Source organism: Trichoderma reesei, assembly GCF_000167675.1.
Source record: "Trichoderma reesei QM6a unplaced genomic scaffold TRIREscaffold_1, whole genome shotgun sequence".
Classification (NCBI taxonomy): Eukaryota; Fungi; Ascomycota; class Sordariomycetes; order Hypocreales; family Hypocreaceae; genus Trichoderma; species Trichoderma reesei.
Genome location: NW_006711148.1, coordinates 3,738,027 through 3,753,136, shown reverse-complemented (window position 1 = coordinate 3,753,136; position 15,110 = coordinate 3,738,027). Strand labels below are relative to the sequence as shown.

Sequence of the window (15,110 nt, the reverse complement as noted above, 5' to 3'; positions counted from 1 at the left end):
TAAGAGCTTTGGACATCGGCGTGATTAAGATTGAGAGCAATACCCCGACATTCCGAGAATCACAAATTTATCTTATCCACCAGCCATTAAGATATATCAGAATCGACGTAATCAAGAGACGCAAAAGAGCCACGGGCAGCTGCACAATGCAGGCAAAGTGCTCCAACATGTCCCAACAGAGACCTTTGACGCTCCCCAGCGCCAGGTATTAGACTGTTAAGTCACGCTTCCAACTTTCTATACATATGAATCATATCAGTTATTTGAAATCAGCTAATGCCGGCGTATGGATGGACTTTTGAGGAATACAGTAATTTATCTCGGACACCTGATAGAATTCGGGACAGTAGCATGGGTCATGATTAACAATTGCTCTGAACGTTGGGTTTGGGCGCTTCCATCAACTGGCCGAATCGGGATAGGGAGAAAAGGAACTGCTTTGACGCGGACTAGTGGACACTCCAATGGAAGCTATACGTATGGCGCTCGTTGTGGTGTTTGTAGATGAAGTATCTCATGCTGGCGTTTATAAGTAGATGATGCCACCTGTTCGAGATGAGAAACATTAGAATTTGTCGACTTCATTTGGTTTTGCTTGCAATATCCCTCAAACCGCGATATAGTAGAGAAATCATACTTGCGCCTAGAGTTGCCTATTTTAGTAAGCCCCCCTTCTTCGCCTCTTAGCCAGTCCTTGCTCATCTTTCACCTCCTCACATGAACAAACATATTGACGCGAGGCCAAGATTCATTGTTCATGAGGTCTAAATTCACTTTGCAATGAACTCTCCCTGGCTTTCTCCTAGGAGTACAGCAGACGGATCTGGATATGCAGGTGAGGAATCACTTCCTGCCACCACCTCGCCCGACTACGCGCTCTCGACCCAAGACTTTTCAACTCCCTCAACAGGCTGGCAGCTGGACGACTTTGTGCTCGATCCGGGCTATGTCGCATCTCGAGAGGAGCTGCGCTGGCTGATGCTCAATACTGCGCAAACTGCCCCGTCTTCTCCAGCTCATGTCGATAGCTTTGCCTCCGAAGCAGACCAACAGGGCGGCGAGACTCTGTCTTCAGCACAGCACCAAAGTTCTCATTTACTATCACAGGGTCGACGGGTCGAGTATTTCAAGAACTATATCAGCCAAGTTGCGCCATGGGTATGTTTACCAAAAGCCAATTGTTGATTTAGAGAGTTTGCTCATTCCAGCAGCTTGACATGTTTGACAGCTCTCGTGCCTTCGGGATACAAGTCCCTCTGCTAGCACAAACATCTCCAGCTCTCCTCTGCGCGATCCTAGCCATCTCAGCGCGGCAAATGGAGCGCAAGGAAGCCTCCAATGGAACGCCGACACCCCAAAAGAGCTTCGATAGCCTGGAGCTGTATCAAGAGTCAATTCGGCTCCTGACGCCTCTCTTGGAAGCCCATGACCCGGCGGTTATCCCCATTTGCGTGATTCTTTGTTGCCTTGAGATGATGTCTGCGAGCGCAAGAGACTGGCGTCGCCATCTAGAAGGATGTGCAGCTCTGTTCGACGCATTCCAGGTCCACGGGTTCTGTGGTGGCTTGCTTCAAGCTGTGTTCTGGTGTCACGCGAGAATGGGTATGTCCTTTGCTTCCATCTCACATGCTGATCACTTCCGTTTACTCGAATTCATCTGACCGGAGACTATAGATCTATGCGGCGCTTTGATATCGGATGGCACGCAGAGTACCATCATCCCACCCATTGCTTGGCTATCCCCTGGCACAGACGAGGCAAACGCTCGGCAGTGTTTTCACAAGATGCAGAGCCCCGATATGCACGCCAACTACGCAGTGTATCTCTGCGCAAAAGCCTGTGAGCTCATCTCGGACCGTACTCATCACGACGAGCTAGGTGTTTCCAACGGATGCACGGCAGAAGTCTTTTCTTCCCGTTGGACGAGACTATGGGACGATCTACAGGCTTGGATCGATGACCGTCCCCATGAGCTACTGCCATTGCAGACTGTCGAATCGCAGCCTTTTCCACAAATCCTCTATCTTCATTGGGCCGCCATCTCATCCAATCAGCTGCATCACACTGCTTGTCTGATGTTGCTGGGTTCGATGCCCAAGAGGCAGAGTCCCATTCCAGGTGTGACGGGGTCAAGCATATGGCACGCAAAGCGCATCTGTGGAATCTCCTTGACTAATCCACACCATGGTTGTTTGAACAATGCGATTCAGCCGTTGTGGTTGGCAGGAAGGCTTCTAAGCCATGAATCGGAGCACTCTATCCTCGTTGACCTGATCCGTGACATCGAGTCCACAACGGGCTGGGGGACCTGCTGGCGAATTCCCGACCTTGGAGCGGCCTGGGGCTATTCTGTTAGGAAGCATTCTCGCTCACGATATGCTCATGAAGACCTGTCTAGAGATCTCCATACCGGATGAACAATCAATATGTCTGGGTATAGGCTCATCGAACTGACTCTGAAGTGCGCCACTCTCGATGCAGTCTCTCAACGAAGCCATCAACGTGCCAACCCAGAGCCCCAACGCGTTTAAATCCCATCAGTATTTCTCTCTGTTGAGTCTCATGCGTCATATGTCGAGCAGCGACATAGAAAGACGCCAGGAGACAAGGATCCCAGCACTCGCATCGGTTGTTATTGACCGAAATGCCGCATATCCTCTGCGCATGCCACAGCCGCGACCATGATGATGAGCGCCGCTGGTCAAGCTGCAAAGTTCTTGGCTTATGTGCTAGGATCAGCATCATGGCTGTGTGATACAGCAAATTCGCAAAAGTCGCTGCTCCGCTGGTGAAATACAGGGTTGGAAACGGAGACCCTTCGCGGTTGAGTTCAATGACCGGGCGAAACGTGGGTGGTCTGTTTATATACCAATCGTTGAGGCCGTTGACAATTGCCTTCCAACGAACCGCCCGAGGTTTTGGTTTGATATTGAGACTTTGTGTCTCTTCATCTCCATAGGATAATTCGAGAACTCTGGTGCATAGAATAAGAGGCTCGTATGCATAGTGAATTTCCGTGTTAATGAACTCATCCTTCTTCTGGCTGGAGCTCTTGATTGAAGTTTCGAGGATGCTGCTATCGACGATCGAAGTGGTTTCTTTCAACAAAGCAGCAGCAACGCCTTGGTGACTGTAAGCGGGATTCCCGTTGTAGCCGAATGGCTCACTCACCTAATCTCGCAAGCAACCATAGCATACATCCATTTTGTCCTTGCAGTGGACTGTTCTCTCCGTCGGAACAGATCATCTGCAGAGATCTATTCTGTGCCAGTGCATCATCCCAGGATTTGGGAGGGTCAATGAGGAAATCCTTTGTAGCTATAAGAATTGACCGAAGCTTGACTTCCCACATATTAGTATGTCCAAGATCATACTGGGCAGAATATGCGCTATGGTCTCCGCTTGATGTATGGCTGTGACTTGATATCTGTTCATGGGGATTGTTTGCTTTAGAAGTAGCACATAATTGCAAGAGTGCGTCAAATGACACGTCGGACCTCGTTGCAAGATGCGGAATGGCAAGGCCAAAGGTCTGATTCAGGTCACACATGTCCAGCTTGAGTTTTGAACAACTGTTAGTAGAGTTCAGAGAAGGAATGAAATGGAAGTCTGCACTCACCCATGGCGCAATTTTGTATCTGTAGTGCCTCAGCAGTTCGATTGTCCGTGCTGACGAGAGTTGATGTTGTACGTTGACACTCAATGGGCCAAAGTCGTCTGTGTTCCTGAGTGTCAAGGGAGGAGATTCCACGTTGTCTGCCGCACGATTCTCGAAAGTGGGAGTCCCCGGAGTCAGTGTATCCGCACTTGGATCACCGGTTCCAAGGTTCATCAGTACATCCAGTGCAATTTCGTAACTATCTCCATGGCTGGTCCCTATATATTGACGGTCGTGGCCATCAAGACCGTGAGAAGAGGCATCGTTCTGTGCCTGTACATCTTGAGTCTTGTCGATAATTCTTCCAGAATCATCATTTGAGGCGCCAGAGTCAAGGCAAAGATTCTGCTGGCCACTCGAAGAAGCACTTGAAGTCGCTTTCGTTCCACCATTGGGACGCAAGACATGATGCGTACCAGTGCGCTCTTCTACGTTGGCAGGGACACGAGCGGCTGAAGTGGATGCCTCTTCACTTCGACCAACATCTTTTTTCCTGGCAGCTCTATCATTTGCAAACTATTCGACGAATGGTGTCAGGATAAAATCTCCATAAAGCTTGATTAAAGAGGAAATACTCGCCTGAACCTTTAAATACCTGGTGGTTCCTCTGGGACTGCTGGATGATGAACCATCGCCGCCGTCAGGAGAGAGGGTAAAAGCATTCTTCTGCAGGAACGAGAGACGCTGCCCATAGATACACTCCGACTCGGTGTCAATGCAGCGCTGACAGCGCGGTTTACGCTCGTCGCCTATCTCCTAGTTAATGATCCTGATAGCCGGCGGTATAAAATATCAGGGTGAAATTGTCCGAAATGGCAACTATAAGCGTCCAGATGAATGCTGGGGTTGGTATTTGTGTCTGTCATCTTACATTTTCGTCGCCGCGTGCGACATCGCAGGCAGCCTGTTCTCGTGCGTTTCCTTTGGATGCGATCGGTGCTTCCACTTTCTTTGTTCTCCATGGCGTAGCTTCGACTTCTGACTTGAGGAGTGGCAAGCTGTGTAAGGTCGACTGATTCTGGCGGATACATGCAGCTTTCGAATCTTGCTGTGAAGCGTTACAAAGGACGGAGAGGTTCGTTGCTCGTTTTGGTAGATTTAGGCACAGCCTCGGCTAATTGTAGCCTTGGAACATGGGGATGCCTAGAGTGTTAGTGGTCGAAGGGTTGAGCTCAACACCATCAGCAACTATTGCCTTGCTAAACTAGGTTGCCGCAAGCCTTGGATTCAGGCGGGAGACATGGAGACTAACTCAAAGTCTTCGGTTCCATATCAGAGATTGGGAAGATCTCGAATACCTCAACAGAAGGCTGCTCTCCTCTCACCGGAGAATATGTATTCATGGTGAGAAGCCAGGCTACGGCTCTCGTCAATGCCTGTATAGTACCATAAGGTATGCAGAGCGGGCGGCTACGTGTACTTGATAGGGAAATCCAGAAACCAAGCTACCTAGATCAAGGGAGAACGCAACCACACCTTGTCCGATGGCGACTGAAAATATATTTCGATTCTTCTCAAATCATTGTTTTGTGGCATACAGAAGCAAAGTAGCAAGAATAGTCGACGAGATGGGTCTCTATTTGAAGAACCCATTTGCATCCATGCCCAAACATGTTGGCCAGCTTTGGTACAATGCAAAGATGGCCATTCAGCTACTTGAAGAATTGAGACCTAGGTCAACTACTAGTGAACCTCTTGTGACTTTGGGCCTATGACTGTCTACAGGTCGACAAACTCTCTCTTCAACAACTCATCTTGCCGAATCCTCTCCAAGTATCCCAATACCTTGGACACGATGCTATCCACGTCAAACCCAAAGTACTTGTACGCCTCAGGACCAGGGAGACTATGGCCAAACCGCCTCATGCTTATGCCCGCATCAGCATATCGTTCCCAACCATTTGGTGCATACGGCTCGACGGCAACAGCTGGGATTCCCTGGTGTCTCCGCAATACGCTCCTCTTATACTCCAGAGACTGGCCTTCGAACAACCTCTGGCATGGGAAGCTGACGACTCTGCAGCGAATGCCATGCTTCTCCAGTAGCAGGTTGGCAGCACCCAAAACATGTGACAGTTCGGCGCCTACACCAATGAGGGTGAGCTGAGCATCACCATCCTCCTGGACGACATACGCCCCTCTTGCAACACCATCACGTCGAGTCTGTTTCAGCTGCGGCACCTTGTGCCTCGAGGTCGAGATGATGGAAGACACACCCTCAGCTTCAACGGCAGCAATCCAAGCACCAGCCGTCTCCTCACTATCCGCAGGACGGATATACAGCAAGTTTGGCATTGCTCGAAACAGCGCTGCAAGTTCAACTGGCTGATGAGTCGGGCCGTCTTCGCCCATCCCGATTGAGTCGTGGGTCGCTGCGTGAATCACTTTGAGGCGTTGGAGGGCGCCCATTCGCACGGCTGGTGCTGCGTAGAGGTAGAACATGAAGAAGGAGCTCGTGACGGGGATGAAGGTCCCCGGGGAGAAGGCCGCCATGCCGTTGGAGATGGCGCACATGGCGTGTTCGCGGACGCCGTAATGGATGTATCGGCCTGCGTAAGAGCCGTTGATGCCGCAGGCTGTGCGAAGGTTAGGCTATGTTGCGGTACTGTTAGCAAAGAGGACAAGAAGAGGCTCTGAACTGGTAAAGGTTCACTTACATGCTGAAAGTCTTCTTTGCCTTCCCATGCCATGTGCACAGATGGCGAGAGGTCTGCTGTTCCCACCATGAATAATTTGATCTCCTTGGCCAGAGGATTGATCATCAGCCCAGATGATGCTCTCGTCGCCAGTGGCTTATCAGAGATATCTTGGGGTCTGGGTATGAGACTCTTCCAACCTGACGGCAGTTGTCCATCTACACGGCGCCGGAACTCTTCAGCAAGCAGCGGATGAGCAACGGCATATTGTTCCACCAGGTCATTCCACCGTGATACAATCTGCTCTCCGCGGCTGGGAAGATCCGAGAAGAACTGACGGACGGGATCCCCAACGACAAAGTACTCGTCTTCATTGAAGCCATACGCGCGCTTCATCCGTTTGACATCATCGGCACCCAAAGCAGCTCCATGAGCCTCTGCTTGTCCGGCAACGGCGCTGTCCAGCCCGATGATTGTTTTGACATTGATGAATGTCGGCTTGTCTGTTGAAGATTTTGCCCTTTCTAATGCTGTCACGATTCCATCCACATCGTAGCATCCATCCTCGACTGAAATCACATCCCAGCCGCAGGCTCGCATTTTCGCGTCGACATCTTCGGTGTTGGTCAGATCGACTGAACCATCGCAAGTGATTTGGTTGTTGTCGTATATCACAGTCAGATTGTTCAACTTGAGATGCCCTGCAAAAGAGATCGCCTCCAGTGCCACGCCCTCCTGCAGACAAGCATCGCCAACCATACACCACGTATGATTCGACACGACTTCGTACCCGGGCCGATTATACGTGGCCGCAAGGTTCTTGGTAGCCATGGCCAGCCCAACGGCATTGGCAACTCCCTGGCCTAGAGGGCCGGTAGTCACCTCGATGCCTTCAATCTCAATCTCTGGATGGCCAGGACAAATGGAATCCCAGCGGTTCGAGTGGTATGACTTGAGCTGATCCATTGTCATGTCTCGATATCCCGTCAGATGCAGAAATGCGTATTGGAAGAGGCACGTGTGGCCATTGGACAGGACGAATCGGTCTCGATTGAAGAAAGTTGGCTGTAAAGGGGCGTAGCTCATCACGTATCTCCACAAGGCAATGCCAATGGCGGCCATGCCGATGGCGCCGCCTGGATGGCCGCCGTTGAACTGTTGGCAGAGATCGCTGATGAGCAGTCGGAAGGTCTTGAGGACTATATCGTGCTCTTGAGATCGTTGGCTATCATCTTGCCGATGACATGGAGCTGACTTTGTTGGGTTCGGTGTCTTGCTGGACGAACTACCGGGAGCCATCTTGATGGATTGGTCAAGTATAGGGGAGAATTCCGCGGCAACGGTGTGTTGACAGTTGTGCCGTACAACTTCAGCTTCTATATAATAAAAAGAAAAGGATCAGAGAAATGATGTCGAAGATATGACAAACGCAAATGCTCGGTCTATAGCTTCCGCAGATATAGGCTAATAGAGGTTATTGCATCCGCATCGAGGAAGCCGTGAGGATTGCCGAATCGGGAAGTTTTAGCCACCTCTTGGAGCGCGATCATTTGAGCTCCTCAGAGGCCATCACGTCTTATTGTCTACCCTTCTGATTTAATAATTCCCAGCAATATTGCGTTTCTTGCACCTGACCGACAGTAGTTTGGTACTTTACACTTGACATTTGGGCATTCGCAAAGTCACCGTCAGCATTCTACTTACACCAAACTTCACTACTTTCGAGCTTCTGTCGATTGCCTCGACCTAAACCATGGCCTCAGCAACCATGCCCAGCGGCAACGTTTCTGTAGCTCGGGATCTTGAGCATAGGATCATTCAAGCTCCACGACCCAATCCATCACTACAAGCAACTGCCGACCACAACCTGAAGCTGGTCGAAGCACCAGTGTATAAACCAGAGCGCGGACAAGTCTTGCTGCAAATCAAAGCTACTGGCATATGCGGGTGAGTGCTGAAGGTCTTCAACAAACTCGCATTCAACTGCAGGCTGACAGAGTGCAAGATCGGATGTCCATTTCTGGAAGTCTGGGAGAATCGGCTCCCTCGTCTTCGAAGGAGACTGTATTCTGGGACACGAGGCAGCCGGCGTTGTGCTCAAGTGCGGAGAGGGAGTGACAAACCTCAAGCCCGGTGTGTTGCCGAAAGAACGCCAAGATGGCACATCAATACATCACGGTCATGGCTTTGGTGCTGATACAGATGAACAGGCGACAGAGTGGCCATAGAGCCAGGTGTTCCTTGCGGAGAATGTTTCCTCTGCGTGGACGGACGTTACAATTTGTGCAAGAATGTGATGTTCTCCGGCGTCTATCCGCATCCAGGGACCATACAGCGGTACAAGACCCATCCGGCCAAATGGCTTCACAAGTAGGTACCAGTATTGCCACTGCAACATCGCCGTCAACGGGCGCTCACGTTTATGCTGCACAGGCTTCCAGACAACCTCTCCTTTGCCGAGGGCGCCCTGCTCGAGCCTCTGAGCGTCGTCCTGCACGGCATCCGAACCGCTGGCCTCAATCTCGGCTACGGAGCCGTCATATGTGGCGCCGGTCCCATCGGCCTCATTGCCCTCGCCGCAGCGAGAGCATCTGGTTCTCACCCGATCGTGATTACAGACATTGAGCCCAAGAGGCTGCAGTTCGCCAGGGAGTTTGTTCCCTCGTGTCGGACATACCAGGTTGATCCTTCTCTAAGCGCCGAGGAAAACGGACGCAGAATCCGACAGCTGTTTCGAAATGACAATGCCGAGACGTTACAAGACGGCAGAGAAGATGTCCTTGAGGAGTACTTTGCACCACGGACGGTGCTCGAGTGCACTGGCGTGGAAAGCAGCGTATGTACCGCAGCTTTTGCCGTGCGACGCGGAGGCACTATTTGTGTGATTGGGGTCGGGAAATCAATCATGAACAACTTGCCCTTTATGCACATTTCATTGGCCGAGGTAAGTAGCCACGCCCAGACGAAGCGGTGTATAAAGGTATGGAAGACTCAAGGTTGCTGACACGAGTAACAGATTGAGCTCAAGTTCATCAACAGATACCGAGATACCTGGCCGGCAGGAATTGCATGCCTGAGCGGAGGAATCCTCAATCTGAAGCCTCTTGTTACCCATGTCTTTCCTCTGGAGAAAGCACTCGAAGCCCTGCACTTGGCGGCTGATGCTAGAAATGGGAGCATCAAGATTCAGATTGTAGACGAAGCTGACGAGGACGTGCTGGGCTGGAACACGCAGAAGGGCGTCTGAAAAGACGGGACATGAGGTAGAGTGTAAGTGGATAGCATCTGATCTGGCCCTGAAATGGCAGGAAACCTGCTTTGGACATCCGTAAAAATCAATGGGGCTGTTCATCGTCCATCCATGCGTTGAGCCTGCTGTGTACATGTAACAACAGACGCAAGCGATACATCTCATATGATCCTACACCGTGTGTTGCCATGTTATCGCCACATGACCCCTTGCGTGTTACATCCAGTGCAATCCGGGAGGGAAGACGGCAAATTGCCATCCCAACCGACGGATGTCCTCGATCCTGATGAGCCCTGCTGTGCCTTGAGCTTGTGCAATGCGAGGTGGCACACAGTACGAGACCGGGCATATTGGCTGGTCCACAGCGCGGAGCACACTCCGAAAAAGTCGAGGCCAATCAACTGATGGGCTGGGATTCTCCTCCCTGCAGCAAGGACCGGCGCATGCCGACCTACATACATACAGCAGGATGTACGCGACTGTATCGTGTCTTGGCCAATACTATGCAATGAGGGGTTCCAGGATCCTTGAAGCGTCTCTTGTCTCTGGGCTCAGCTCACAGGGGAGATAAAAGGGCCGCTGGGAAGCCGTGTCCCTTGACCTGGAAGCTTGGAAGAATCTGGATCTGAAGCATTGAGGTCAAAAACGCCCCTCTAATAGTGTATTCTATTCACACGGCCTGACATCAGCCTCAGCCAGACCAACACTGGATGAGTCGTCTCCGGAGCCTCGACAACTCTCGAGGATCCTCGAGAACAAGAAGCCAGGACACGCCGGCTCGCGAGCCAAATGCCTGATCGGTCCTCCCAAGCAAAGGGCCGGCCGCTGCGCCGTGTGCTGCCGGCTCCCGCCCAGCAAGGCCCGGCGACAGCGGCTCCCGCTCCTCTGGCATCGTCGTCGTCGTCGTCGTCGTCGAGGAAGAACCTGACGCCAGCAGCGTGCAACGCGTGCCGCAAGCAAAAGACAAAGGTTCTCTCTCCAGCTGCCCCAGCACTGCTCCCTCTCTCCCTTGCATGCCAGCCTACTAAACCAGCCCCCTCCCCCGGCAGTGCTCCGGCGAGCGGCCAAGCTGCTCCCGCTGCGTCCAGCGCCGAACCGAATGCCTCTACACGACTCAGCCCGGCGAGACAACGTCTCAGGCCCTCAAACGGGGCTACCGGGACCTGCGCCAGCGCACGAGCGTCCACGAGGAGCTGTTTGAGCTGCTGAGGAACCTGCCCGACCGCGAGGCCGAGCACGTCTTCAAGAGAATCAGAGACGGCGCCGACGTCAACACGATCCTCAACCTTATCCGAGCGGGCAACCTGCTGCTGCAGATGGCCGTTGCGCCCGAGACGCGGTTCCGATACGAGTTCCCATATCGGTCTGAGATGCCGGACTATTGCATTGAGAACAACCCTTACCTGGACTCGATCATCTGGGGCGCGGCGTCGTTGTATGCGCAGGATAGTAGTAGGCGGCCTAATGCTGTCGCTGTTGCTGCTTCTTCTTCTTCTTCTTCTTCTTCTGCTGCTGGGCCGGCTGGTGATTATGGCACGGAGGGATATGAAAGCATCTACCTGAAGCCGTTCCATGCGGCTGAGGTCGTTGATCCCCGGCTGAGTGATGCCAAGATCTCGGCTTGGACGTCTGTCACCAGCGACGACGTGCTGATGCGAGAGCTGCTAAAGGTGTTTCTGCGGTGCGAATACATGTTCACATCGGCATTCCAAAAGGACTACTTCTTGGACGATCTCGTAGCCAGACGAGACGAGTTCTGCTCTTCGTTGCTCGTCAACATTATCCTCGCTTATGCTTGCGTACGATAGCCTCCCCCTCCCCATCGACACAAAAGGTACACCTTACAGTTTCTAATAACGAGGCTCTCATAGGTCTGCTCTCCACAACTTTCAAACCGCGCCGAGTACTGGAACCCCGAAACGCTCGTGTATCGCTTCCTGGCCGAAGCGAAGCGCATCTGGGAGCTGGAATCGGGCCAACCACACATCGCCACGATACAAGCCGGGATACTCTTCAGCGTCTTCCACAACCTCTGCGGACTAGATGAGATTGGCCAGCCTTATCGGCTTCAGGCCATAGAGCTGGCCCGAGAGATGCGTCTTTTCGATAGCACCGTGGGTGGGCGCAGCGACAAGATGAAGAAGTGCATGGCGTTTCTAGCATGGACCCTGTTTGACTGGGAATCGTGAGTAACCCCAACCTTCTAAAAAACGCCTGATACACTGAACTCATGATTCTGTTCCTGCATGTAGACTCGTCAGTTTCTCCTTTGTGTTTTCTCCGTTAATCAAAGAGCCACCAACTTGGAAGCTGCCGGATCCCTCGAAAGACCCCAGTTTCTACGGAGAGGTTTGGCTCAAGTATCCCCTGGGCAAGAACCTTTCGCCGTCGTATTTTGGCCAAATCTTTCGCGCAAAGTCTCAGTTCCGGCTCATCATGCACGACTTTGCCATGGCAGCGTATACGGAGGGCTCGCAGGTGACGGTCGACAAAGCGTACGAGCTCCACCAGAGACTGCTGCGCTGGTACGAAGCCCTGCCTGCTCAACTGCAGCCGAGGACAATCGTGCTTCCTGCGCACTTGCAACTCCAGTAGGCACCTCCAAACTGTCCATTTCAGTGTCAAGTCGCTAACACAAAGCAACAACAGCACTTATTATCACTTCCTAATCATCACCATCTTCGAACCCCTTCTCGACACAGAAACCGACCGAGAACCCTCCCCCAAGGAGATCGTGGGCGAGTCCAAACGCCAGACCCAGACCCTCATCCGCCTCTACTACCTCCGCCACGGCTACGACGCCATGGACCTCTTCCTCGTTGTCCCTCTCATGATGGCCGCCTCCGATTGCCTCGAGGCCATTGACCGGGGCACCACCGGCCGGGACCTCGAAGTCCTGCGCTCCACGCTCATCCTAGTCGCAAAGGGACTCTACAACCAGCGCCGCAACCACTACCTGGCTGAGGCGCTGTTCCGGGTCATTCGGGGCCGCATGCGGCCGTCGGAAGTCGCACTGTTGAAGGACACGATGAGCCTTGACGAGCGGGAGTGGGATGAGAGGCGGGACATGGTGCAGGCTGTGAGGAGTCAGTGGCCGGTGAGTGTGGTGAAGAAGAAGGAGGACTTGGATTCGCATATCTTGACGAACCTCGTGGAGAATTATGGACATCTGAACGTGGAGGATACTGTTGCGTGACAAGCTCCTCATCGTAGAGCCAGCTGTCAGCTGTTACTCACTGTGTTGAAAGATGGAGTTGAATCAGCCCATGATTGGCTTGATTTGCGAGTTATTTGGTTAGACAGCGTTGTCTTGCTTTTTCCTGCATTGAGGGGGTTGCTCTTCTGTCTGATACGGACACCTCTGCAGCTTGACGAATGAACATGAATATCTAATGTGGTTGAAGATAGACCGACCACCCATTCCGCCCATTGCCTTCAACAGACAATATCTCTACTGCACATGCTCCTTCTCCTCCGCCTTGGGAATCCGCACCATTGTAATTGTTATCAAAGCGCCCAGCAAGGCGGAACCAAGCCCAAACCACCAGATGGCTCTCATCCCCTCTAGTCCAACCTCCCCATCAGGCAGCATCCCAATCTTGATCCCAACGGACCCAAACACAGACGCGGCAATCGCCAGCGTCAAGTTCTGCACCGTGACCAACAGACTCCCCGCTGAGCCCTGATACGACCTCGGGACGCTCGAAGTGACGAAGATGGTCGCCGCGGCAAAGCTCAGATCAGGCCCCAAAGTGGCCAGAGCTACGCCCGGCAATGATAGACTCCAGTATGACGAGCCTGGTGTTTGGGGGAGGAAGAAGACTGGTCCGAGACCAAAGCATACCATGCTGATGGCTAGGATCCAGTGCCCTGGCACAACGTGGAGCGTCTTGGAAACGACCCATGCTGCGAGGACGCCGACGATGCCGTTGGGCAGGATGTACAATGCTGCTGTGAGAGGAGATGCGCCTTGATAACGAAGCCAGAACTGTATGGCATAGAATTGCCAGGCACCGGCTAAAAGAGGAATATCAGATTACCGGCACACACAAATATGAGCGGAGCGCAAGAGACGTAGAGATGGACTCACTGTAAGCTCCGAAGCCAAAGACATACGACACCAAGACCGCAATGAATCCAGGCGTCCTCCACAGCCCACTGGGTATAAGCGGTCTCTTCACCCTCCTCTCCGCAAAGTGAAATCCAACGAGCATCAGCAGCCCGAGAATCACAGAAACATACGTATACGCGCTCCACTGCACCGCAGACCCCTGCGTGAGCCCAAACAAGACCAGTCCGCATCCCAGCGACGCAAGCAGAGCACCGATATAGTCAAACTGTCTCACCGAGGGCCTTTCCGCGGACGAACCGCCGTCCACCGCGGGACGCAGATCCGGTATCGTAAAGTACGCCGCCACAGCGCACGCCGCCAGGAATATCGCCGTCGTGCCGAAGATCCAGGGGAGATGCGCGCTGAGGAGGCCTCCCTGAACGCATCCGATCCAGTACCCAAAGGGAGCTCCCGCGGCCATCATCGAGAAGACGCGCGTCTTGCGGATGCCGGGGTTATACACGCGTCCAAGGATACTCATCGAGGCAGACACCAGCACGCCCACCGCAAGACCCTGCATGGCCCTCGCCACGAAAAAGAGCACCTTGAGCTCCGGGGAGACGGCCGCAGCAGTGACGCCGTTCCAGACGGCTTCCCACAGAAAGGCCCCGACCATGAGCGGCTTCGGAGGAGCAAGATCAGCCAGCGGACCAAATACAATGACGGAGAGCCCGCTTGCCAGCGCGGAGGACCCGATGAGCCAGGGGGTTTGCGCGGGGAGCATGCCCAGTGCTTCTCGGAAGACGAACTGCGTGACGGAGACTTGGCCCATGGTGAGCGAGAAGATGACCTGTCCGGCGGTGCAGACGAGGACAAAGATGACTTCGGAGAGGAGGTTGGCCAGTTCGGGGGGGATGCCTTGGGATATCGGATGGGCGGGTGTGCCTTGTTCTTCTGGGAGGCCGGCGGGCGGAGGAGGGTTAGGGACGAGGTCATTCTGTCGGATGTTGATGTTGCTCAGTTGGATGTCTTGTTGGATCTGGGGATTGTCGGGATTGGATGAGGTTGTTGAGGTCTTGATGTGAGCTTCCGGAGGTAGAAGAAGCGTTGCTTGCGTGATGGACATGATGACTGCCGGCTTGGTTGGTCGTATTTTTCCCAACTGTTATTGCTGTTGTTGCAGTGCTACTCACATGTTGAAAAATGACTGAACAAGAATTCTGTCAAGTCCAACCCGACGTATTGGTCAGGTAGAAATAGTTTGGCAGTTCAGAAGGATGGAAGTGTGACATCGCGCATTGTCACACCGATGCAGCCCCCCAGATTTTGGATAATACTACCTATCACCTATCACATCGACGGCATATCGGAAGCAAGCGAAGTCCGCAGCTAACCATTCAAAGGATCCGGTAGGCTGACAGCATATGTATATATGGATTAGTAGTCTCTCCGAAGCTCTCTTATTAGCCAAAATCGATGCAGGTTTATTTGATGGAGTGGCTGCTAGCACTCCAA

General features: G+C 52.8%; 6 protein-coding genes across 6 annotated transcripts; 3 read left to right on the top strand and 3 right to left on the bottom strand.

Annotated features, from left to right (window-relative positions):
• Positions 1 to 912: 912 nt before the first annotated feature.
• On the top strand, positions 913 to 2,354 carry TRIREDRAFT_38048 (uncharacterized protein; the record flags this gene model as incomplete). The annotated part of the gene is made up of 3 exons (XM_006960973.1): positions 913 to 1,158; positions 1,212 to 1,602; positions 1,675 to 2,354. Coding segments are annotated over 3 exons (1,317 nt in total), but the record flags the coding sequence as incomplete, so codon positions are not given.
• Positions 2,355 to 3,163: 809 nt separating this feature from the next.
• Positions 3,164 to 5,271, bottom strand: TRIREDRAFT_103411 (uncharacterized protein; the record flags this gene model as incomplete). Its single annotated transcript, XM_006961442.1, has 6 exons — positions 3,164 to 3,532; positions 3,620 to 4,160; positions 4,254 to 4,381; positions 4,530 to 4,741; positions 4,911 to 5,034; positions 5,197 to 5,271. The coding sequence occupies 6 exons, from the start codon at positions 5,269 to 5,271 to the stop codon at positions 3,164 to 3,166; spliced, it is 1,449 nt and encodes a 482-aa protein (XP_006961504.1).
• Positions 5,272 to 5,377: 106 nt separating this feature from the next.
• Positions 5,378 to 7,593, bottom strand: TRIREDRAFT_2211 (formaldehyde transketolase; the record flags this gene model as incomplete). Its single annotated transcript, XM_006960902.1, has 3 exons — positions 5,378 to 6,250; positions 6,316 to 7,505; positions 7,581 to 7,593. The coding sequence occupies 3 exons, from the start codon at positions 7,591 to 7,593 to the stop codon at positions 5,378 to 5,380; spliced, it is 2,076 nt and encodes a 691-aa protein (XP_006960964.1).
• A 469-nt stretch (positions 7,594 to 8,062) lies between these two features.
• On the top strand, positions 8,063 to 9,541 carry TRIREDRAFT_53526 (uncharacterized protein; the record flags this gene model as incomplete). Its single annotated transcript, XM_006961875.1, has 5 exons — positions 8,063 to 8,241; positions 8,300 to 8,427; positions 8,505 to 8,664; positions 8,728 to 9,238; positions 9,311 to 9,541. 5 exons carry the CDS (start codon positions 8,063 to 8,065, stop codon positions 9,539 to 9,541), a joined length of 1,209 nt encoding a protein of 402 aa, XP_006961937.1.
• Positions 9,542 to 10,333: 792 nt separating this feature from the next.
• Positions 10,334 to 12,843, top strand: TRIREDRAFT_119986 (N-terminal fungal transcription regulatory domain-containing protein; the record flags this gene model as incomplete). The annotated part of the gene is made up of 6 exons (XM_006961874.1): positions 10,334 to 10,513; positions 10,594 to 11,343; positions 11,416 to 11,729; positions 11,797 to 12,069; positions 12,194 to 12,641; positions 12,793 to 12,843. The coding sequence occupies 6 exons, from the start codon at positions 10,334 to 10,336 to the stop codon at positions 12,841 to 12,843; spliced, it is 2,016 nt and encodes a 671-aa protein (XP_006961936.1).
• Positions 12,844 to 12,995: 152 nt separating this feature from the next.
• On the bottom strand, positions 12,996 to 14,721 carry TRIREDRAFT_54036 (uncharacterized protein; the record flags this gene model as incomplete). The annotated part of the gene is made up of 2 exons (XM_006961441.1): positions 12,996 to 13,561; positions 13,635 to 14,721. The coding sequence occupies 2 exons, from the start codon at positions 14,719 to 14,721 to the stop codon at positions 12,996 to 12,998; spliced, it is 1,653 nt and encodes a 550-aa protein (XP_006961503.1).
• Between the last annotated feature and the right edge of the window lie 389 nt (positions 14,722 to 15,110).